General features: G+C 41.9%; 2 protein-coding genes across 6 annotated transcripts in view; both read left to right on the top strand.

Annotated features, from left to right (window-relative positions):
* Nucleotides 1-11,084, top strand: part of LOC115134590 (lissencephaly-1 homolog B-like) — a 34,153-nt gene extending 23,069 nt beyond the window's left edge. Inside the window, exons 6-11 of one of the 2 annotated variants that reach the window (XM_065022725.1) lie at nucleotides 609-777; nucleotides 1,037-1,139; nucleotides 2,081-2,309; nucleotides 2,422-2,523; nucleotides 2,785-2,941; nucleotides 9,832-11,084. In XM_065022725.1, coding sequence (XP_064878797.1) covers nucleotides 609-777; nucleotides 1,037-1,139; nucleotides 2,081-2,309; nucleotides 2,422-2,523; nucleotides 2,785-2,941; nucleotides 9,832-9,905 — 834 coding nt within the window. In that variant the 3' untranslated portion in view covers nucleotides 9,906-11,084. Of the gene's footprint in view, nucleotides 1-608; nucleotides 778-1,036; nucleotides 1,140-2,080; nucleotides 2,310-2,421; nucleotides 2,524-2,784; nucleotides 2,942-7,070; nucleotides 8,695-9,831 lie in introns of those variants that run through there. The other variant, XM_065022726.1, reaches the window with a different exon arrangement.
* Nucleotides 11,085-12,921: 1,837 nt separating this feature from the next.
* Nucleotides 12,922-23,375, top strand: LOC115134589 (large ribosomal subunit protein eL28-like). 4 transcript variants are annotated; one of them, XM_065022728.1, is made up of 5 exons: nucleotides 12,922-12,956; nucleotides 19,482-19,572; nucleotides 20,203-20,326; nucleotides 20,567-20,685; nucleotides 23,163-23,375. In XM_065022728.1, the coding sequence occupies exons 1-5, from the start codon at nucleotides 12,937-12,939 to the stop codon at nucleotides 23,250-23,252; spliced, it is 444 nt and encodes a 147-aa protein (XP_064878800.1). In that variant the 5' UTR covers nucleotides 12,922-12,936; the 3' UTR covers nucleotides 23,253-23,375. The 4 variants fall into 4 exon arrangements, with proteins under 4 accessions (XP_064878800.1, XP_064878799.1, XP_029524600.1 ...); XM_065022727.1 differs by lacking the exon at nucleotides 12,922-12,956 and adding an exon at nucleotides 18,368-18,414; XM_029668740.2 differs by lacking the exon at nucleotides 12,922-12,956 and adding an exon at nucleotides 18,642-18,664.
* The last annotated feature ends 1,517 nt before the right edge of the window (nucleotides 23,376-24,892 follow it).

The following is a 24,892-nucleotide window of genomic DNA, read 5'->3' as shown; positions in this document are numbered from 1 at the left end:
TAGTGCAGTATGCTGCTGAAGAGTGGGCCAAATTGCCAGTAGAATTGTGCAGCAAGCTCATTGAAGGCTACAGGAAGCGTTTGCCTGCACTTATCTTGCCCAAAGGCTGTGAAACCAGGTACTAGCTCTGGGGTGCCAATAACCTTGTTCAAGCCATTTGTGTTCATTTTTAAAATTATATTTGCAAACTTACGTTAGATATCTCTGCAGCTGCTATAGCTGCTATTCCTCCCCTTCATCTTCTCGATATCCTGTCTTCTACTCTCTTTCTCTCCTCTTCCTCTCTCCTTTTCACTCGCTCCCTTCTTCCCCCCGCTCTTGTTCTTCTCATGCTCTCTCTCCTTATCTTTCCTCTTTATCACTGTCGAGATGGGGTGATGCTCTGGTAACCGGGACAACGCTGGTAGAGCATGGAGCACTGCACCCTGGGATGCATGTGAATCTCATCCTGCTCTCAACTTCTTCCTCTCTTTGCTTTGTGCTCTCTTCTTTCTCTTTTATTTCTCTTGTAACACTCACTCTTATGCATTGACCCAGAAGAAGTTTATTGCCCTGTCATGTTGAAAAATGTTTCAACTGACTATGCGTTTGTGTGTCTCTTGCTCTAGGTGTGGGATTATGAGGCAGGGGACTTTGAGCGGACACTGAAGGGTCATACAGACTCTGTCCAGGACATCTCCTTTGACCAGACGGGCAAGCTGCTGGCCTCCTGCTCTGCAGACATGACCATCAAGCTGTGGGACTTCCAGGGCTTTGAGTGCATCCGCACCATGCACGGTGAGGGTCTGGGTGGGTGTCTGTTGTGTTCCTCCAAGTGGTACAACAGCAAACAAGCACTACCCAATGTGCACCTACCGACACTGTTAGTGTACTTACGTGGTTACTTCAACAGTGTACTTATGTGATAGAAATATAATCATTCTATCTTTGGTTACTACAATGTAATTACTGTGGTGTACTAGGTATTGTAAAGTCATATTTTTTTTGTATTAGCCTTACTGATGTTACTTTCCTGTTTCCTGTTTGTCTGTTTCAGGTCATGACCACAACGTGTCTTCTGTAGCCATCATGCCCAATGGAGACCACATAGTCTCCGCCTCCAGAGACAAGACCATCAAGATGTGGGAGGTGGCCACTGGGTGAGACACACACACTTATCAGGTGCTGAAATACTGTATCTCTTGTTATATTAGTCCAGTGAAGAGATGTTCCAACGCATCCAGACTGACACATTCTGGTGTCCAGTATTACGGTTTTGCTGGAGAGGTGTGTGTTTGTCTAGCTACGCTACATGTCCAAAAGTATGTGGACACCTGTTGAAAATCTCATTCCAAAATCATGGGCTTTTATATGGAGTTGGTCCCCCCTTTGCTTCAATGGAGTTGTCAGGGCTTTGTCCAGGCCAATCAAGTTCTTCCACACCGATCTCTACAAGCATTTCTGTATGGACCTCCCTTTATGCACGGGGGCATTGTCATGCTGAAACAGGAAAGGGCCTTCCTCAGATTGTTGCCACAAAGTTGGAAGCACAGAATTGCGTATGCTGTAGTGTTAGTTTCCTTTCACTGGAACTAAGGGGCCTAGCCCGAACCATGAAAAACAGCCCCAGACCATTATTCCTCCTCCACCAAACTTAAAAGTTGGCACTATGCATTCGGCCAGGTAGCGTTCTCCTGGCATCTGCCAAACCCAGATTCGACTGCCAGATGGTGAAGAATGATTCATCACTCCAGAGAACTTGTTCCCACTGCTCCAGAGTCCATTGGCGACGAGCTTTGCACCACTCCAGCCGACACTTGGCATTGCACATGGTGATCTTACTGTAGGCTTGTGTGCGTGCGGCTGCTCGGCCATGGAAACCAATTTCATGATGCTCCTGACAAACAGTTCTAGTGCTGACGTTGCTTTCAGTGGCAGTTTGGAACTCTGTAGTAAGTGTTGCAACTGAGGACAGACGATTTTCCTCGATTTACACGCCTCTCGGCAACGGGTGTGGCTGAAATAATAGCCGAATCAACTAATTTGAAGTATGTCCACATACTTTTGTGTGTAACTTGGTCGAGTCGGTTTCTTTCTCTAGGTATTGTGTGAAGACATTCACAGGCCACAGAGAATGGGTGAGGATGGTCCGGCCCAACCAGGATGGTTCTCTTATCGCCAGCTGTTCCAACGACCAGACGGTGCGTGTGTGGGTGGCCACCTCCAAGGAGTGTAAGGCTGAGCTGCGGGAGCACGAACACGTGGTGGAGTGTATTGCCTGGGCCCCTGATACCGCTCACCCCACTATCCTGGAGGCTACTGGCTCAGAGGTGAGGAGAACCTCTATACTATGTGAGGTATTTTGAAACGATGACACGTGTTTCGGCAATACAACTTGTTTTTTGTTCATGTTTATAAGCATTTTTTCTTTACTCTCTGTAGAGTAAGAAGAGTGGGAAGCCCGGCCCATTCCTTCTCTCTGGCTCTAGAGATAAGACCATCAAGATGTGGGACATCAGCACTGGCATGTGCCTTATGACTCTGGTGAGTGTGTGTGCGCACCTTTTACTATAGTTGTGAGCACCAGAAGTCCTCAAGAATAGTAAACCAACACCGTTAGAGAAGTGGGGACATTTTGCTGGTCCTCATTTGTAAAAAGGCTATTTTGGGGTTAAGGTTAGGGGAAATAGGATTTTGTTCGTTACCTTCCCCTCAGGTAGCACGATTGGTCATGATAACTGGGTATGTGAGGATGTCCAAAGTAGGTTTTGTTTCTCAGGTTGGTTGTGTGTGTTCTCCCTCTAGGTGGGTCATGATAACTGGGTGCGTGGTGTGTTGGTGCACCCTGGAGGCAGGTTCATAGTGAGCTGTGCTGATGATAAGACTCTGAGGATCTGGGACTACAAGAACAAGCGCTGCATGAAGACCCTGTGTGCCCACGAACACTTTGTTACCTCTCTGGGTAAGACTGTCTGTGTGCATTCCCTTAAATATTGTAGTACTAGTCAAACCCACCTGTTTGTGTGTGCGCAATCTCCAACACTTCTGCCAGTTCCACAGTTCTACCTCCACCCAGTCCATCATCAGGGTTCGTACGGTCATAAAAATTCTGGGAAAGTCATGGAATTTTTTTATGGTTGTTTCCAGGCTTAGAAAAGTTGGGGAAAATGATAAAATCCTAAACGTTTTGGAAAAGTTATTAACATACATTGCTAAATTTTCATGTCATTTATTTAGGCACAGTTTAAATCTATATTTTATCAATCAAATAAAAATCAACATATCAGCGAGGATCAGAATGACACTTTACCACATCTGTGTTTGCGCGCGTCACCTGCATGTGTGAGAGACGAGTGGGCCGTTGCTCATGTGAATCGAAATAATAATTTGTGAATTGCGAATCATAGTTTCTGGAAAAGACGATTAATGTCGTCTTCTGGATTCTGTGGCTTCAAAACTTGTTTTGTAGATACTTCCAGTTGATTTGAGCATCCAATGAATGGGACATTTTTTCCCGCTTTACCGTTTCCAGGTTGTTAAAGCCTGAATTCAAAAGTCATTACATTGAGATTTTGTCACTGATCTACACCCAATACCCGTAATGTCAAAGTGGAATTTTGTTTGTGGAACATTTTAGAAATTAATAAGACATTTCAGCTTTACATTTTTTGAGTCAATAAGTATTCAACCCCGTTGTTATGGCAAGCCTAAAGTTCAGGTGTAAAATGTGCTTAACAAATTGCATAATAAGTTACATGGACTCATTCCGTGTTCAATAATAGTGGTTAACATGATTTTTGAATGACTGCCCCATCTCTGTACCACTTATGTACAATTATCTGTAAGGTCCCTCAATCGAGTAGTGAATTTCAAGCACAGATTCAACCACGAAGACCAGGGAGGTTTTTTAATTCCTTGTGAAGAAGGGCACTGATTGGTAGAGGTGTAAAAATACAATAAAGCAGATGCTGAATATCCCTTTGAGCATGGTGAAGTTATTCATTAATTTCACCTTGAGGCCAATGGTGATTTTAAAACAGTTAAGAGTTTAATGGTTGTGATAGGACAACTGAGGGTGGATCACCAACATTGTAGTTACTCCACAATACTAGCCTAAATCACAGAGTGAAAAGGAAGGCTGTGCCGAATAGAAATCAATATTCCAAAACATTCCTCATGTATGCAACAAGGCACTTTGACGTGTACGATCACATATTTGTGATCATTGTTGAGTGCTCCCTGCCATTCTGAAAAGCATCTAAACAATGTTTTGTACTGATTGGAAATAAAGGTCTTTACAGCAAAACACAAATGAGCAAGCTTATAGCTCGACTTGTTTACAATGTAACACATCTCTGGTGAGCACAAGGGAGAAATGTAATATTGTTTAGAAAAGAGATGCGCGTCAGCTAAGCTAACAGCAGATAACATGGCTGCCGTCATAAAGAATTTAAGTTTGACTAGCAAAAACTCCCTAACCCCAGAATGCCATTCACTATAAAATGCAAATAAGTCAAAAATGGCTGGGCACATTGCCTTAAAAATATGAACTTAGTTTGGCCACTTTTCAGCATATTCCAAATCTTCGATGTACATGTTAGTGTATACAAGAACTGGAACACATTTTTGACAAATCACAAAACAAATAAAAATGTTATGACCTCGCAGATCATCATGCTAAATACAAGCCTACTGCCTAGCCTAACTGTAGCGCGAAAGCTAAACCGGATAAAACCTTTTTTTTTTTTGGGGGGGGTCATTTAAATTGTGGGGGTATTCAATTCCATGGGGGTGGAAATGGGAAAGGTATCATGGGGGGTATGATTAAGGCAATATATCAATAAATGGGGGGGACAAACAGGAAGTTTATATGCTAAATTAAAGTAAAACCCCTGGTAAGGGGGGTATGATCTGGCATAGTTAAAATCTCATGCCACATTCAAAGGAACTGGGAAATTTCCGACTTCAGTGCGTCCAAGACAACTGGGAACTCGGGGGGGAAAAACGAGACTGGGAAAATCGTTATGAATGGTCATCCAACTCGGAATTCCACCTTGAACTCAGGCCTCTTTCTACAGCTCCGACTTGAAGATCACTGACATCATGATTTGACTTTGTTTATTGCCGAATTCCCAGTTGTCTTGAAAGCACCATAAGTCGGTCGCATGAAAAATCCCTTGTTGTAACATCTTTGGTCTGACAGACACTTACGTGACAACCAGAATGTATTGAATGATGTCAACGAACATGACGCCCCACATAGCTGGCAAATAGCTTAGCATTTGCTCATCATAATCAGTAGAACCTTCAAAAGTATTTTACATATGTGTCCATTACAATCTATGCAAGAATTGGAATGCCTGACTTGTCACCAGTATTTGAAAATGTGAATAAAACCGTAAATACATTATGCTCCATACATATGGTATGCTACAGTAGAAACAACAAATTGATATACAGAAAATAAGCCACTTCCTTTTTGATAGGAACGCACACATGTCCACCAATTTGTAAGGAAAACAACAATGAAGACCATGCGGGTGCCAGCCATAAAATGTGCTGGGGGGAAAAGTTTGCACGGCCTGTTCTGACTATAGATGCGCAATATCTTCATACATGATCTGGGGAAACACTAGGGAAGTGCTTTGGCTCTCATTGAAGAAAGAAGTTTTGTCCGGCTCAGTAAAGCCTCAAACATAAATTGTCTGCAACAGTGAAATGCTTCTCATGTGAATTAATGGGGTGGAACACACCTCAATTCAAACTGTTAGAAAATAATTTTAAATTGACAAGTTGAACAGCCTAAAGATAATTAGCAGGCAATGCCTTTAGTTTGAGGGCAACGCGGGTTATAACTGTCCTGGCAACATCCCTACGGTGAAGCATGGTGGTGGAAGCATCATGCTGTGGGGATGTTTTTCAGCTGCAGGGACTGGGAGACTCATCAGGATCGAGGGAAAGATGAGTAAAGTACAGAGATCCTTGATGAAAACCTGCTCCAGAGCGTTCAGGACCTCAGACTGGGGCGAAGGTTCACCTTCCAACAGGACAACGATCCTGAGCACACTGCAGTAGTGGCTTCGGGACAAGTCTCTGAATGTCCTTGAGTGGCCCAGCCAGAGCCCGGACTTGAACCCGATTGAACATCTCTGGAGAGATTTGAAAATAGCTGTGCAGCGACGCTCCCCACCAACCTGACAGAGCTTGAGAGGACTTGTAGAGAAGAATGGAAGAAATTCCCCAAATACAGGTGTGCCAAGCTTGTAGCGTCATACCCAAGAAGACTTGAGGCTGTAATCGCTGCCAAAGGTGCTTCAACAAAGTACTGAGTTAAAATGTCTGAATACTTATGTAAATGTTATGTTTTATTTAATAGTTTTTTTTGCCAGAATTTCTAAACTTGTTTTTGCTTTGTCATTAAGGGGTATTGTGTCCTGGGGGGGGGGGTCATCCGAATACTTTCCGAATGCACTGTTTCTATTTCATGTTCAATGAATATGGAAACATGTCTAAATGTTTTCACTTTGTCATTACGGGGTATTGTGTGTAGATGGGTGAGAGATTTTTTTATATATATATATAACTCAAATATGTACGCAACATGGAACAATTTCCAAATTACAGTTCATATAAAGAAATCACTCAATTGAAATACACTGCTCAAAAAAATAAAGGGAACACTAAAATAACACATCCTAGATCTGAATGAATGAAATATTTTTACTAAATACTTTTTTCTTTACATAGTCGAATGTGCTGACAACAAAATCACAAAATTATCAATGGAAATCAAATTTATCAAGGGGGAGTGAAGGTAAAGGTGTGGAAAAGATGACAACGAGAGAGTAGTAGAAGTGATAGTTCAGTTGGTTGTTTATGGTTCTCCAACAGAGTTATTTCACTCATACTCCACACACGTTTTTATTGATTATTTAGCCAGAGGTCACACTGAGAATTACATCTATTGTACAAGTGAGCCCTGGCCAAGAAAGCATCCTACACTGCTTAAAAAAATAAAGGGAACACTAAAATAACATCCTAGATCTGAATGAATTAAATATTTTTATTAAATACTTTTTTTCTTTACATAGTTGAATGTGCTGAGCACATGGAGGGCTGTGCGGCTCCCCCAAAGAAATGCCACCCCACACCATGACTGACCCACCGCCAAACCGGTCATGCTGGAGGATGTTGCAGGCAGCAGAACGTTCTCCACGGCATCTCCAGACTGTCACGTCTGTCACATGTGCTCAGTGTGAACCTGCTTTCATCTGAGAAGAGCACAGGGCGCCAGTGGCGAATTTGCCAATCTTGGTGTTCTCTGGCAAATGCCAAACGTCCTGCACGGTGTTTGGCTGTAAGCACAACCCCCACCTGTGGACGTCGGGCCCTCATACCACCCTCATGGAGTCTGTTTCTGACCGTTTGAGCAGTCACATGCACATTTGTGGCCTGCTGGAGGTCATTTTGCAGGGCTCTGGCAGTGCTCCTCCTTGCACAAAGGCGGAGGTAGCGGTCCTGCTGCTGGGTTGTTGCCCTCCTACCGTCTCCTCCACGTCTCCTGATGTACTGGCCTGTCTCCTGGTAGCGCCTCCATGCTCTGGACACTACGCTGACAGAAACAGCAAACCTTCTTGCCACAGCTCGCATTGATGTGCCATCCTGGATGAGCTGCACTACCTGAGCCACTTGTGTGGGTTGTAGACTCCGTCTCATGCTACCACTAGAGTGAAAGCACCGCCAGCATTCAAAAGTGACCAAAACATCAGCCAGGAAACATAGGAACTGAGAAGTGGTCTGTAGTCACCAGCTGCAGAACCACTCCTTTATTGGGGGTGTCTTGCTAATTGCCTATCATTTCCACCTGTTGTCTATTCCATTTGCACAACAGCATGTGAAATTTATTGTCAATCAGTGTTGCTTCCTAAGTGGACAGTTTCATTTCACAGAAGTGTGATTGACTTGGCGTTACATTGTGTTGTTTAAGTGTTCCCTTTATTTGTTTGAGCAGTGTACATTCATTAGGCCCTAATCTATGGATTTCACATGACTGGGCCAGGGCGCAGCCATGGTTAGGCCTGGGAGTGGGTAGGCCCACCCACTTGGGAGCCAGGCCCAGCCAATCAGAATGTGTTTTTCCCCACAAAAGAGCTTCATTCATTACGTTTCATCAGCTGTCTGGTTGACTGGTCTCAGATGATCCACCAGGTGAAGAAGCAGGATGTGGAGATCCTGGACTGGTGTGGTTGCACGTGGTCTGCAGTTCTGTGGCCGGTTGGACGTACTACCAAATTCTCTAAAACAATGTTGGAGGCGCCTGATGGTAGAGAAATTAACATTAAATTCTCTGGCAACAGTTCTGGTTGATATTCCTGCAGTCGGCATTCCAATTGCACACTCCCTCAAAATTGAGACATCTGTGGTATTGTGACACAACTGCACATTTAAGTGGCCTTTTGTCCCCACCATAAGGTGCACCTGTGTAATGATCATGCTGTTTAAAACCTGTTGCGGATTGTAGTCCCTGTACAGGAATCAAAAGCAGCGGAAATTTCAGAGCGCCACCTTTAGTACTCGATAAAACTCAAACTTTCATTAAAACACACACTCAAGGTACTCAATTAAAGCTACACTCGTTGTGAATCTAGCCAACATGTCAGATTTGTAAAATGCTTTTCGGCGAAAGCATGAGAAGCTATTATCTGATAGCATGCACCCCCCCGAAATACCTGAACGCCAAACAAAAGATTTAGCGGTCAGAAATAAAATATAAAACATTCAAAGCTTCTTTGTTGGCACTTTATGTCCCATAAACATCACAATTGGGTCTTTTCCGATTTAAATCAGTCATTGATACCCAAAATGTCCATTTATGAAGGCCGTATCTGATCCAGGAAAATTCACCTTTACAAGACACCCCTTTTTTAAAATTAAAAAGTTGCATATAAACTTTTACAAATCACTTCAAACTACTTTTGTAAACCAACTTTAGGTATTAATAAACTTTAATAATCGATCAAATTGATCACGGGGCGATCTGTATTCGATAGCAGCAAGTCTTGAAATCATTGTCCATTTTTTCACTTTCATAACTTCCTCCGGTGCACCCCAAGACAGGAAGTGCCTATAAGTCATCTAACCAAGGATAAACCAGCAATGAAATGCCAGTACTGGCGACATCGTGTGGAAGCTGTAGGCATTGTAAACGGAACCTCATCTATTTTCTATCGCCTTAGACAATACATTGACTGGCGGATGAATATTTCTTTTGTGTTTTTGGTGAACAGTTTTCCCAGGGATTTTTACTCCTAAACACGTTCTGTTATAGCCACAGACATAATTTAACCAGTTTTAGAGACGTCAGAGTGTTTTCTATACACACATACTTATCATATGCATATACTATATTCCTGGCATGAGTAGCAGGACTTTGAAATGTTGCGCGATTTTTAACAAAAAGCTGTGAAAATTCGCATCATCCCTAGCTTCTTGATATGCCACACCTGTCAGGTGGATGGATTATTTTGGCAAAGGAGAAATGCTTACTAACAAGGATGTGCACGAATTTGTTAACAAAATTTGAGAAATAAGCTTTTTGTGTGTGTGAACATTTCTGGCATCTTTTATTTTACCTCAGGAAACATGGGACCAGGACTTTACATGTTTATATTTTTGTTCAGTATGCTTTATTCATATTTATTTAAGGTTATTCCACATTTTGCTGTGTTACAAGTCTAGGGTTATGAATATTTTCTGAAGGCACTGTTTACATCAAGGGTGGTCAACCATCTTCCCAGAGAGCAAATAGGTGCAAGCTTTTATTCCAGTCTGTATTTGTATTTCTTTCTCTAGATATGCACCGGACTGCTCCCTACGTGGTGACAGGCAGCGTTGATCAGACAGTCAAAGTGTGGGAGTGTCGCTGAGTCTGCCTGCTACCTCCCTCTCCTCATCTTCCTCTCTACCCTCCAACCACAGCCCTATACACCCCCCCCCAACCTCCTGCTCTTCTCTTCTAGAAGCAGCATTAGTGCTCCCCTAAATAGCAGCCACTCCTCCCCTACTCACCACCTCTATCCTCCAACCACAGCCCTATACCCCCTCCTACCCACAATCCGACACTTTCTCTCTGACACTCACCTAAGCCCAACCTCTCGCACTCTATACCATTGTTATCCAGGCTTTGCCCCTCATCTCCCGGCCCTGTTTTAAAATAAATATTGATTGTCCTTTTATGTAAATTATTCTGGATGTAGAGTATGCTTAATAAATATTACACACACATTCTCTCGCACACACACACTAAAAGAAAAAAATCAGTATTCCTTGGCTGGTGATTTCTCCAAAAAACGTGCATACTGTAAATTTGCCATGATGTGGGGGTCAAAGGGTAAATGGTTCCTGTGTCCTTCCCCAGTGGATGCTGGGTAATTGTGACTGTGCACATAAACCAATCACGTCTGTTCTTTAAGGGTTTGGTTTGGGTTTTATTTTGTTTCTTCCTGCCACTGTTATTCTGACGCTACCTAGGAGAGAGAGAAGAGTGTGAAAGGAAGAAAATTGTGACGGAGGAGTAGAATAAGAGATGACTGGTAGTGTCTGTGCGTACTTTGTGTAGTCTGTGTGTATGGCGGTAGAGAATAGAGGTTGTGTGTGTGGAGGCAAGGCTTTCTGTCCCTCTGTTTATACTCCCTCTCACTTACTGGTAAATGACTGGCTTCTAGTAGATACTCACAAGGCTCTTAAAGATCCCTATGCTGTAAAGATCACACAAATGAAGACTTTATCTCGCTCCGTCATACACACACTTCAAGGAAGATGCATAGATGAGCAGACTCTTATATTTGTGTTACACACACACCAAATACATACACAAACTTCTGCTGTTGTGTGTCCCAAGAGCACCCCATGCCCACTCATTCTCTGTTGTGTCTGCCTTGTTAACCCTCTTGAGGTCTCCCTCACCAAGGGATTTCCTTCTGCTTTCTGAACTCTTACTGCTCTATTTGTCACATACTCACACAGATGCACATAAGCACAGTAAACTTGTGTTCCAATATATCTGTATGTGATTGTTTGCAACATAAAAATATCTGTAAATATAACATTGCCCTTGTCATGTGTGCTTTTATTTTTATAAGGAGGTATGCACATTTTGCACAGCCTGGGGAGTTTGCTGTTGTAATCGAGTACTGTAGAGCTCAGAGGCTGATACTGTCCCCACTAAAACAAAAGATAAGGAAAAAGTGTCAGATCAATAAAGAAAAATAATTATTTCTCAGACAGCGCCATAAACTTTCATTTGCCTCATGCAAATTACTGTGGAAATGTTATAATGTAGGTCTCTAAGCCCTTTATATCGCTATCTACTAAGCTAACATATGGAATTATTTCAAGATGGTCATAATGTATCATAAAGCCAATAGATGTTTTATTTTAGGACTTCTGAAGGTAAAACACAGAATTCGGCCTGTACTGCTACAGCCCAAAGAAACACGTTGAATAGCACATTTTTACATGGCAAAACAGACTGCCGTAAAGATTTAGTGATGTCAGAGCAAAACCCCCGACAATGTCGTGTTGTTGAGTCATCTTTCAATGGCGGTGCTTTATTCGTTTGTAGCTCAAAATATTGTGCTTTTTTTTTTTTTTTTTTTTAACCGACGTTTGGTGAGTATGTTCTTGTCTGGTTCCTCTTGTGTGGAAAAAGACCTTTCACAAGCCCCATGTTATGAAATAGGCGCGAGCTTTATATCGCCGGAAAGAGTGAATTGAGCTGCAGCCACTACACGAAACGGTAAGTAGCATAAACACCGGGAGCTATTCAAAATGTTACTGTGACGCTAGACAGCGTCAATCGACTTCAATGGCCAGAAGGTAGCTTGTCTCTACCACCATAGCCACGGGAAGTAGGGGTGCTGCAACACCCCCTGAAAAGTCTGAATTATTTTTTATTTACAAAAGCAGTGCACTGGGCCCTTACTAGTCACGTATTAGCGGACCGATTTATAGCCAGTCTTGCTCAAGCAAAACAAATATGTAAACCCGATTTTCTGCCTGACTGTGGTGCTCAACCTGTTTTGTTAGAATTTGTCATCACAACAAAATTACATATTTTACTCAAGTAGAGCTAATTAAATTGTGTTTTCTTTGAAAAGATGGACCTGGCTGAGAATAGAACATTCAGTTTTCTGCCTGAGTGTGGCGCTGTTAACCACTATTTTTCGGGATTATCTTGTGACCAGAACAAAACGACATAGTTTACTCATAGTTATTCGGCTGTCCCCATAGAAGAACCCTTTTTGATTTCAGGTAGAACTATGTTGGGTTCCATGTAGAATCCTCTGTGAAGATGAGTCTTCAAAGAGTTCTCCTGTGGGGACAGTAGAAGAACCATTTTAGGTTCTCGATAACACCTTTTCTTCCCCCTAAGAGTGTAGAGATTTAAATAAATTGTGTTTATTTGATAAAATGGGCCTGGCATAAAAAATACAATAAAGGGAAAGGCTTAAGAAATAGGCTGATTATCTTTTTTGCATATCTTATTTCCAATGCTGGCTGCCATGGTTAACACAATGCAGGACCATGAATTCTACCTGAACTGACTCAGAAATGTAACATATGTAGACCTACAGTATCACAGCGAGGTCAAACAGTTGTGTTTTAGTCAGATTTATCCAGTACCCACAGCAGCGCTATTGATTATTCTCCACATCCAGTGCATGTGGTGTACTATGCTCTTAGTCATGCTCTCACTAACTCCCAACTTGTTTCTGTCTCCCCTTCTGGATGGCCTGAGGCTCTATGACGACAACTGAGGACACCCTGGCCTTACCTGGATGTGCCTGGTCCAATCCCACCTGGCCCCCATCTACCTGCCTGTTGCTGCCTCCGCTGGTTATTTCTTCCCAACAAGTCACTGAAACCTGAGCCTGATTTAGCTTTGAGCCTCTGCAGATGTCTTCAATACATAAAACGTATATATGTTATGGCTTTACATCCCCTGCTATATTGTGGATAAAGAGTTACCTGTCTAACAACACAGAGTGCGTTCTTTAATGGAAGCCTCTCCATCATAATCCAGGTAGAATCAGGACATGCCACTGGCTTCGAATAAAGCCAGAGTGTCTATGTATGCGGATGACTCCACACTATACACGTCAGCTACTACAGCAACTGAAATGACTGCAACGCTTAACAAAGAGCTGCAGTTGGTTTCAGAGAGGTGGCCAGGAATAAATATTTCTAAAACTAAGAGCATTGTATTTGGAACAAATCATTCACTAAACCTCAACTAAGTCTTGTAATAAGTAATTTGAGCAAGTTGAGGCGACTAAACTGCTTGGAGTAACCCTGGATTGTAAACTGTAATGGTCAAAACATATTGATACAACCTGTGTCGAGCAGCGGTCTAAGGCAGGTGTCAATACAGACCCTGGTTCGATCACAACTGGCCGTGATCGGGAGTCCCATAGGGCGGCGCACAATTGGCCCAGCATCGTCTGGGGTAGGCTGTCGTTTGTAAATAAGAATTTGTTCTTAACTGACTTGCCTAGTTAAATCAAGGGGGAAAAAAACAAACAGGTGTAAAGCTTTAACACATAGGTTTTTTTCAGCAGCAGACTATGATCGATAATGTCAAAAGACGCACTGAAGTCTAAAAAAACGATCTTTTTATCACCAATTTCCCTCAGCCAATCATCAGTCATTTAGTAGCTAAGATGGGGAGAAGTCTGTCCATAATAAAGCGCTACTCTACCTTAACAGCATTATCAACAAGGCAGGAACTACAGGCTCTAGTTTTGTCGCACCTGGTCAGTCGTGGGGTCAGGTGCCGCAACAAGGGACTTAGGAAAATTGCAATTGGCTCAGAACAGCACGGCTGGCCCTTGAATGTACACAGAGAGGTAATATTAATCTCTCCCTGGCTCAAAGTGGAGGAGAGATTGACTTCATCACTATGAGAGGTATTGACATGTTGAATGCACCGTGCTGTCTGTTTAAACAACTAGAACACAGCTTGGACACCCATGCATACCCCACAAGACATGCCACCAGAGGTCTCTTCACAGTCCCCAAGTCCAGAACAGACTATGGGAGGCGGACAGTACTACATAGAGCCATGACTACATGGAACTCTATTCCACATCAAGTAACTGATGCAAGCAGTAAAATTATATTTAAAGAACAGATTTAAAAAACACCTTATGGACTGTGAAGCAACACAGACACATACACACATGAACATTGATTTAGAACTGTAGATATGTGGTGGAGTGGGGGCCTGAGGGCACACTGTTGTAAAATCTGTGAATGTATTGTAATCTTTTTAAAATTGTATAAACTGCCTACATTTTGCTGGACTCCAGCAATAGTAGCTGTTTCCTTGGAAGATCTTTTCCCATTCAGTTGTTTCCCACAGATTTTTTTCCCATTCGGTCAAACAAATAATGCCTTATTACCATCGCTAAATTGTAAAGACATCGATGCCGGTGTGTACTTGTTTGCAGACTCTTTTTTTTATACAACTTTGACAGTACTGCTGATCATAGCACTTGGCTTGCACTTGCAAATTCAGCACACACAACATTCTATAATAGAATTGGGTTATTTGACGCATCAAATAGTGTTATTTGTGGTGTATCTTTTTTTGACGCGCAAAGACCCAAAAGGCGTTCTGTACGCAAAGACCCAAACGGCGTTCCGTACGCAAAAGACCCAAACGGCGTTCCGTACGCAAAAGACCCAAACGGCGTTCCGTACGCAAAAGAGAGAGGACTACTTTCTTGGGGACCTGAATATTTACTGGTTTTCATCAAGCTGTCCGCTCAAGGGGAAGCTTCTTAAAAACACCAGTCTCAAAGTCAACAGTGAAGACGCGACTCCGGGATGCTGGCCCTCTAGGCAGAGTTGCAAAGAAAAAGCCATATCTCTGACCAGTTTCTGTGTTCTTTTGCCCATCTTAATCTTTTATTTTTATTGGCCAGTCTGAGAGATGGCTTTTCTTTGCAACTCTGCCTAGAAGGCCAGCATCCCGGAGTCGCCTCTTCACTGTTGACATGGATACTATTGTTTTGCGGGTACTATTTAATGAAGCTGCAAGTTGAGGAATTGTGAGGCGTCTGTTTCTCAAACTAGACACTCTACTGTACTTGTCCTTTTGCTCAGTTGTGCGCCGGGGCCTCCCACTCCTCTTTCTATTCTGGTTAGAGCCAGTTTGCGCTCTTCTGTGAAGGGAGAAGTACAGTCGTGGCCAAAAGTTTTCAGAATGACAGAAATATTAATTTTCACAAAGTCTGCTACCTCAGTTTGTATGATGGCAATTTGCATATACTCCAGAATCTTATGAAGAGTGATCAGATTAATTGCAATTATTTTCAAAGTCCCTCTTTGCCATGCAAAAGAAATGAATCCCACCAAAAACATTTCCACTGCATTTCAGCCCTCCCACAAAAGGACCAGCTGACATCATGTCAGTGATTCTCTCGTTAACACAGGTGTGAGTGTTGACAAGGACATTGCTGGAGATCACTCTGTCATGCTGATTGAGTTCGATTAACAGACTGGAAGCTTCAAAAGGAGGGTGGTGCTTGGAATCATTGTTCTTCCTCTGTCAACCATGGTTACCTGCAAGGAAACACGTGCCGTCATCATTGCTTTGCACAAAAAGGGCTTCACAGGCAAGGAATATTGCTGCCAGTAAGATTGCACCTAAATAAACCATTTATCGAATCATGAATAACTTCAAGGAGAGCGGTTCAATTGTTGTGAAGGCTTCAGGGAGCCCAAGAAAGTCCAGCAAGCGCCAGGACCGTCTCCTAAAGTTGATTCAGCTTCGGGATCAGGGCACCACCAGTACAAAGATGGCTCAGGAATGGCAGAGGGGCAGGAGGCGTAGACTTTTGGAGCATGGCCTGGTGGGCAGCAAAGAAGCTATTCTCTCCAGGAAAAACATCAGGGACAGACAGATATTCTGCAAAAGGTACAGGGATTGGACTGCTGAGGACTGGGGTAAAGTTATTTTCTCTGATGAATCCTCTTTCCGATTGTTCGGGGCATGCGGAAAAAAGCTTGTCCGGAGAAGACAAGGTGAGCGCTACCATCAGTCCTGTGTCATGCCAACAGTAAAGCATCCTGAGACCATTCATGTGGGGTTGCTTCTCAGCCAAGGGAGTGGGCTCACTCAATTTTTCCTAAGAACACAGCCATGAATAAATAATGGTACCAACACATCCTCCGAGAGCAACTTCTCCCAACCATCCAGGAAGAGTTTGGTGACGAACAATGCCTTTTCCAGCATGATGGAGCACCTTGCCATAAGGCAAAAGTGATAACTAAGTGGCTCGGGAAACAAAACATCTATATTTTGGGTCCATGGACAGGAAACTCGCCAGACCTTAATCCCATTGAGAAGTTGTGGTCAATCCTCAAGATGTGGGTGAACAAACAAAACCCCACAAATTCTGACAAACTCCAAGCATTGATTATGCAGGAATGGGCTGCCATCAGTCAGGATGTGGCCCAGAAGTTAATTGACAGCATGCCAGGGCAGATTGTAGAGGTCTTGAAAAAGAAGGGTCAACACTGCAAATATTGCCTCTTTACATCAACTTAATGTAATTGTCAATAAAAGCCTTTGACACTTATGAAATGCTTGTATTTATACTTCAGTATTCCATAGTAACATCTGACAAAAATATCTAAAGACACTGAAGCAGAAAACTTTGTGGAAATTAATATTTGTGTCATTCTCAACTTTTGGCCACGACTGTACAAAGCGTTGTACAAGATCTTCAGTTTCTTGGCAATTTCACGCATGGAATAGCCTTCATTTCTCAGAACAAGAATAGACTGACGAGTTTCAGAAGAAAGTTCTTTGTTTCTGGCCATTTTGAGCCTGTCATCGAACCCACAAATGATGATGCTCCAGATACTCAACTAATCTTAAGGCCAATTTCATTGCTGCTTTAATCAGAACAGTTTTCAGCTGTGCTAACATAATTACAAAATAGTTTTCTAATGATAAATTAGCCTTTTAAAATGATTAACTTTAGCTAACACAATGTGCCATTGGAACACAGGAGTGATGGTTGCTGAATATGGTGCCTCTGTACGCCAATGTTGATGTTCCATAAAATATCTGCCGTTTCCAGCTACAATAGTCATTTACAACATTAACAATGTCTACACTGTATTTCTGATAAATGTTATGTTCTTTTAATGGACAAAAAACAAGGACATTTCTAAGTGACCCCAAACTTTTAAACGGTAGTATATGTTATGGTTAGTTTTCCTTATTTTCACTGTGGAATGTCCATGTCGATCCTCTTGGTTGTGTTGGTCCTCTTGATCCATCCACCTGTCTTCTTTGTTTGTGAGGCCTGATCCCTTCATCCCATATTTTTTTTCCTGTTATATAATTTAATATGACTGAAGATGTAGCATTTTATGCCAGGCCCCTTCCAATAGGGTATAACAGACTCGTTAGAACTTTGACCACACGCTCTCTAGACGGACTACATGCCCTCTAGACGGACTACATGCCCTCTATCAAATCAAAACTGGAATTGTTACTCAAAACAAAAGTTGTAAAAGTATGTTAGACATTTATAGAATAAATCATACCTAGTTTGATGTTTCTGTGACAGTGAATTAGTTATTGATTTATACAGTTTAAAATGGCATTTGATTATGTATTTCTATGAAGTCAACTGTAATGTTTACTCAAAACAAAGGTTGTATTATTTCTGTGCTAGAAATGTACATAATAAATCATACCTAGTTTTGATTTTTCTGTGACAAATTGTACATTAGTTATTGATTTATACAGCTTTAAATGGCATTTTAAAGATTGTATGCATTTCCATCAAATCAAAACTGGAATTTTTATTCAAAACAAAGGTTGTAAAAGTATGCTAGACATTTATAGAATAACTATATATATTATGTTTCTGTGACAATCAATTAATTAGTTACCATTTTAAATGGCCTTTGGCATATGTATGTTGAATGTGTGAATATAAAATCGGTTTAGGGTAGGGGCGTCCAACGGATCCCTGATTTTTTGTTGTTGGTTTATTTAACTAGGCGAGTCAGTTAAGAACAAATTCTTATGTACAATGACGGCCTACCAAAAGACAAAAGGCCTCCTGCGGGGACGGAGGCTGGGATAAAAAAAAAGATATCTAAATATAGGACAAAACACACATCACAAGTGACACAGCACTACATAAAGAGAGACCTGATAGCTACGACTCTGGTTAGAAAACAAGGTCATGGCTAGAAGGAATCCTGCTTTTATCAGAATGTACTTTTCGTAGCAGATTGGGATAATTAGGCTTCGAAAAGGCTTAACTAAAATGCAAAAACAATTACTTTTAATGAAAGCTCGACCCATGTAGACATGACCGATCAACAGAGGCGCACAGTGATGACGTAAGAGACAAACTACAACGTTCTGTTAGTGTCCCTCCGACATACATTTAAATAAAAAGTACATTGTAAAATTATTCAAACAAAAATAATTTATAAGCACATTTTTTTGAAAATATTGCCGTTTGTCTGACTTCTGATTCATCTTCTGATTTTCTCTCGAGAAAAAAAAATATTTCAACGTGCATGGATCTATCAAATACTCAATGTAATGCGGTTTCCGCCCTTTTCTGTCCTCTTTTTCCGCTGGAAGGTAACGTGGTTGTTTGTTCTTCTTGTAGTCGTATTAAAAATGTCGAACAATTTGACCTGTCTGCTATGTTTAGATTGCTAATTGTTTAATAACAGCGTACGTTTTTATTACATAGGTGTGATATTGATTGTAGCGATACTTTTTATAGACATTTCTAATCGAACTATTTCAAATCGGTCAGCCTGCTGTTAGGCCCTAAATCAGTCTGCCATACTACGAGGTAAAGTTAGCTGGCGTGGTTGTTTGTCCTATACAGAGCACGGGGCTTCGACGTGCGTCCTCATTTGTAATCTGGTGTAGCTAATGCTTGTCAACTATATATATTTTGCATATTGTAAATCCCTTTAATCGGAACACGCGATCTTCACAGTCCCACTCAACTGGACCATATTCATGCAATTTAGGTACCTAACTTCCTATCCTAGCTATTTAGCTAATTTAATTAGTTTGAGGTAGCCAATTACTAGTTGGGTACATTTTTGCCAACTATAGGAAGGTGACAAAACGATCCTGCCAAGTTGCTCTGTTTTATAGCCTGGCTTTTAGCTAACGTTAGCCAAACAAACAATGAACTTGTTCTATTAACGTTCGTTTTCTGCAAAATGTGCCTTTGATTCCCGTGTTACTTGACTAACTTGTATTAAACGGCCTCATTGCCAAAATCCCTTTATCGACTTCACCAGAGTCCGATAAACTCGGTACCAGTTGTCTGTCCAGTATGGAGGAAGTTTCGCGAGCCAATTTTAACTAGCCTTGGCGCAATGACTGGAAGTCTATGGGTATCTGCTATCCCTTTAACGTTTATTGTCTGTCCCAGGTTCGTCAACATGTCTTCTCATCTGCAGTGGATGGTCATTAGGAACTGCTCCAGCTTCCTCATCAAGAGGAATGGACAGACTTACAGCACCGTGAGTACAACTAACAGACGGCCAAGAATCAGTGGTCCTAGTAAATGTACCCCACATACCTGGTGGAACATGAACTAGGTCATGCTTGCAGTCAGATGTTCTTTGAGTTTGTTGAAATGTTGATAATTTGTCTGTGGTCTGTCAATTCTTTATTCACATAACAAAGAGATTAATGTACACTGAACAAAACGAGAAATGAACATACAATTCTGGCAACCGCTCTGGTGGACATTCCTGTAGTCAGCATGCCAATTGCATGCTCCCTCAACTAGAGACATCTGTGGTGTTGACAAAATAGCACATTTTAGTGGCCTTATTGTTCCCAGCACAAGGTGCACTCGTGTAATAATCATGCTGTTTAATCAACTTCTTGATATGCCACGTCTATCAGGTGGATGGATTATCTTGGCAAATGAGAAATGCTCACTAACAGGGATGTAAACAAATGTGTGATCCCATTTCTGGGATTTTTTATTTCAGGTCATGTTGCGTTAATATTTTTGTTCAGTATACACATGGATTGACGATGCAAGGTCGTGCTGCAGGATTTGTCAATCCTGCAGATTGAGGATTTAAGAAACAAGTGCAATGGGATTTGTTAGTCAAATGTAATTTGCATTTGTTTAACAGGAGCCCAACAACCTGAAGTCCAAGAACTCCTTCCGTTTCAACGGGCTGGTGCACAGGAAGACTGTTGGTGTTCAGCCTGCAGCTGATGGAAAGGGTGTCGTTGTCGTGCTGAAGAAGCGTGCAGGTAAACATGGTTCTCCATAATACCAACCAGGAAATTAAGTACAGTTCCACCACATACCTGTTTATGGTGATTCTTCAATACTTGTCATAATCCACCTCTTGTGAATCACCTTAATTGTCTTGCTGTAAAGATATTGGTAGCTGTTGTACCTGTGAACCTGACTGACATGTCGTTGATTTAGGTCAAAGCATACTCTTAAGAATGTGAATTGAGGGAGTTGCGGCTTGTTTTATTACTCAGGCCAGCGCAAGCCTGCCAATTCATATGAGAAGATCACCATCAACAAGAACTCCCGTGCCACTCTCAGCAGCCTGAGGCACATCATCCGCAAGAGCAACTACAGAAAGGACCTGCGCATGGTGAGCACACTACTAAACCACTTGTTTTTCTACTGGTCTTCAATATTTGTGCTAGGGACCAACCAGGCTTTTGAGAAAAGTCTGTAAACCCTGTTCGATTCAGGACTAGGATTGAAGACTTCTGTAGTCCCACACAAGTTTGCATCTTAGACGATGATGGGCCGATTTTCCCTGACATGGCTAAAGGGCGAGATTCTATCAAATGTGTGCTAGCCGACATCCGCATAGAGGTTGTTTTTGCAGTGTAGGAAGTGGAGCTGTGTTAGTGGTCAAATCAGCAAGCGGCTCCTTGCGTTTCCTTATTGCGGACACTGCCACTGTATTTTCCATGAAACCACACCCAACTTTATCTGACAACCCATGCAGATGTCTTACAAGTTCAAACACTCAAATGCGTGATGTTCAATCGTATACACCTTGATTACACTGATTATACCCCATTCAAATAAACATGCATTAGAATACACTTTCTTTCTTTGTTTTGAAGTTCTAACACGTTAGGGATAATACGGTAGTGGTTAGTGACAAGAGCAGCTGCTCACACCACAGACACCGCCAAAATATCCCCTATGCGGATTAGAGGTCGACCAATTATGATTTTTCAGCGCCGATACCGGTTATTGAAGGACCAGAAAGGCCGATACCGATTAATCGGCCAATTTTTTTGACAATTACAACAATACTGAATGAACACATCAATAAAATCAATTTAGCCTCAAGTAAATAATAAAACATGTTCAATTTGGTTTAAATAATGCAAAAACAAAGTGTTGGAGAAGAAAGTAAAAGTGCAATATGTGCTATGTAAGAAAGCTAACATGTCAGTTCCTTGCTCAGAACATGAGAACATATGAAAGCTGGTGGTTCCTTTTAACATGAGTCTTCAATATTCCCAGGTAAGAAGTTTTAGGTTGTAGTTATTATAGGACTATTTCCCTCTATACCATCTCGGGAGTTGAAAGGCTTGAAGTCATAAACAGCGCAGTGCTTGACGCACAACGAAGAGCTGCTGGCAAAACACACGAAAGTGCTGTTTGAATGACTGTTTACGCGCCTGCTTCTGCCTACCACCGCTCAGTCAGATACTTGTATGCAACGCAGGACACGCTAGATAATATCTAGTAATATCAACCATGTGTAGTTAACTAGTGATTATGATTGATTAGTGATTATGATTGATTGTTTTTTTATAAGATAAGCTTAATGCTAGCTAGCAACTTACCTTGGCTTACTGCATTCGCGTAACAGGCAGTCTCCTTGTGGAGTGCAACGAGAGAGAGGCAGGTCGTTATTGCGTTGGACTAGTTAACTGTAAGGTTGCAAGATTGGATCCCCCGAGCTGACAAGGTGAAAATCTGTCGTTCTGCCCCTAGAACAAGGCAGTTAACCCACCGTTCCTATGCCGTAATTGAAAATAGGAATGTGTTCTTAACTGACTTGCCTAGTTAAATAAAGGTGTATAGATGGAAACTCTGCGCCCAAAAATACAGATTTCCGATTGTTGTGAAATTTTGAAATCGGTCGACCTCTAATGCAGATGTCTGCCAACGCGGGTTAAGCTCAATCTGATTGAATTGAGGCCCGAGTCTTGTCCTGGACTAAAGTATGTCTAATGGAAGTTCTCAATTGAAAGATTTTTTTAGTCCAGCTCCAGCTTACACGGAACCCAAACTGGCTGCGCGCGTGTGCCATCGTGCATAAATGTATTGTGTCCCCCCACACCAAACACGATCACGACACGCAGGTTAAAATATCAAAATAAACTCTGAACCAATTACATTAATTTGGGGACATGTCGAAAAGCATCAAACATGTATGGCAATTTAGCTAGCTAGCTTGCACTTGCTAGCTAATTTGTCCCATTAGGTTGCTGTTGCTAGAAAATTTGTCCTGGGATATAAACATTGAGTTATTAATTTACCTGAAATGCACAAGGTCCTCTACTCCGACAATTAATCCACACATAAAACGGTCATCCCGAATCCTTTCTAGTCACCTCTCCTCCAAGGCTTTTCCTTCTCCGGACTTTATATTGCGATTGGCAACTTTCATAAATTAGGTGCATTACCGCCACCGACCTCGTTCGTCTTTCAGTCACCCACCTGGGTATAACTAATGAGAAGGCACGTAGGTACCTGCTTCTATAAATCAATGAGATGGGAGAGGCAGGACTTGCAGCGCAATCTGCATCACAAATAGATCTGACTTCTATTTTAGCCCTTGGCAACGCAGACCCCCGTTGGCGCGCGCGAGCAGTATGGGTGCAATAATTTAATAATATAGATTTCTAAATGTATTTTGCGATGTGAGCCGTGTAGTCAGGGTATTAGTGTACAGGAATCTGGCCCTTGCAGTGGACATGAATAAACCCATAGGGCTTAAAGTTGTGTAATGGGTTTATGGTCAGACTTGTAGCAAGTAAAAGATGGATCCAAGTATAACATCTTAAAGTTGAACGATGTCTTATGTTTTCCCAGGCTGCTCTGCGTCGTGCCAGCGCCATCCTGATGAGCCAGAAGCGTGTGGTGGTGGTGAAGAGGCGTTCCAAGGCTGCCAAGACTGCATAAAGTTGCAGAGTTATGACAAATAAAAATAAAAAATGGGTTTGAGAAACACTACCCTGTCAGTCTTCAATCTTTGGGTCGTAAGAATAAAGAGCAATGCCTCAAGTTGGCATTAACACCACTGTATCATGTGTTTGATGGTGTAATTTTGTTTTTGGCAGGCCTAATTTAAATGGTGCTATGCAACATCCCCTGTTTCTGATTCATTCAATCTGGTTATTTAAACCTACAGTCCATTTCCTGGTTTCCTGATAGCGATGGAACTTACGAGTGTTTTAATGATGCATCTTTCCTACAATGGCCGAATATGTCACATGCGTTTCCCCAAATGCCATGCATAGAGAACGGTCGCTTAGTGTGTCGATATCAGGGGTTGGAATACATTTCTAGAGAAACTGGAACGAAAGTGAACAGCAGTATTTTTTTAAAGCATGGGAATCGGTTGACTTTGTTCCGGGCAATTTTTGTCCAACAATGCATATGCCAAAGCCCTCACTCTCACAAACTACTCTACCGGCTAAAAGTATTTGCCTGTGTGTGCTGGTATGTAATGTGCCCTTCCCCCTCTGAAGCTTAGGCTACTGTAGCCTGACAGTTTTCATTAGAGAATGGATTACATTTTCAATGCTAGTTATGGATACTATAGTTTCACATAGGATTTATTAACTACAAAAAGAAAAGATGTGTTTTTAATTCTGGTGTCACTCTCCGCACACAAGCTTGCTAACTAGCTCTGGGAATTTCAAGGACATTAAAAGTTCCTCCTAGAAGCTGCACCTCCGTAGCTATGAACCGCTTGGCCTAATTTAAAGGGTAATTCTCAACCCCATTTTCAGCCTTTGCCCATCCACTTAAAAACAAATGCATTCAGCTGAGAAGTGGTTTGAGGGAATTGCTCAAATGTAGTTATCTGAGGCCAGCATGCCACAAGTCCACTGGCACACTGATAATTGTCGCCTCTATTAGGTTTTGATTGGACAATGCATGTTAAGTAATTTTTTATTTCTACCCCTCAGTATTCCTGAGTGAAATTTGCCAACTCAGCTGAGAACGCCATTGCCTAAATGGTCACCAGATGGCATCGCGATCAGTTTAGCTAGTTAGCTTGCTAAATGTTTTTTTTTTATATTATCACATAGGCACTTATTGAAATGACCAAGACATTCCACAAAGTTGTCAACACTTGAATCACAGAGAAAGATTCATTATGACCACTTCCTTCCATTCGTATATCGAGAAAGGTGTTGATTTGATTAAAACAATGAGGGAAAGCTGACTAAATGGGGCTAATAACATTTCTGTTGGAAGGAGAAAATTGAAAAAAGACAATTAGGATTAAAGGATTTGGTTGGTGGATCTGAACTGGTTACCTCCAATTCTTGATACGGTAATAAAAAATGGGAAAAAGGAAAATTGCCCTGCCAACTATTAACGCTCTAAAAAACAACACCCCATTGGGCTTGGGCAGTGTGATGGCAATTGCGTCGTCTGTGGACCTATTGGGGCGGTAAGCAAATTGGTGTGGGTGGAGGTGATATGGTCCTTGACTTGTCTCTCAAAGCACTTCATGATGAAGAAAGTGAGTGCTTCAGGGCGGTAGTCATTTAGCTCAGTTACCTTAGCTCTCTTGGGAACAGAAACAA

The sequence above is a fragment of the Oncorhynchus nerka genome, linkage group LG9a, assembly GCF_034236695.1.
Source record: "Oncorhynchus nerka isolate Pitt River linkage group LG9a, Oner_Uvic_2.0, whole genome shotgun sequence".
NCBI lineage: Eukaryota > Metazoa > Chordata > Actinopteri > Salmoniformes > Salmonidae > Oncorhynchus > Oncorhynchus nerka.
Note: the sequence above shows the minus strand (reverse complement) of the source record. Positions and strands in the feature narration are given on the sequence as shown.

Coding starts and splice junctions, on each gene's coding strand:
- LOC115134589 (XM_065022727.1), top strand. CDS start 18,383: ATGACCGATCAACAGAGGCGCACAGTGATGAC. Junction 19,573..20,202: donor ATGGACAGACTTACAGCACC/GTGAGTACAACT, acceptor TTTGTTTAACAG/GAGCCCAACAACCTGAAGTC. Junction 20,327..20,566: donor CGTGCTGAAGAAGCGTGCAG/GTAAACATGGTT, acceptor TTTATTACTCAG/GCCAGCGCAAGCCTGCCAAT.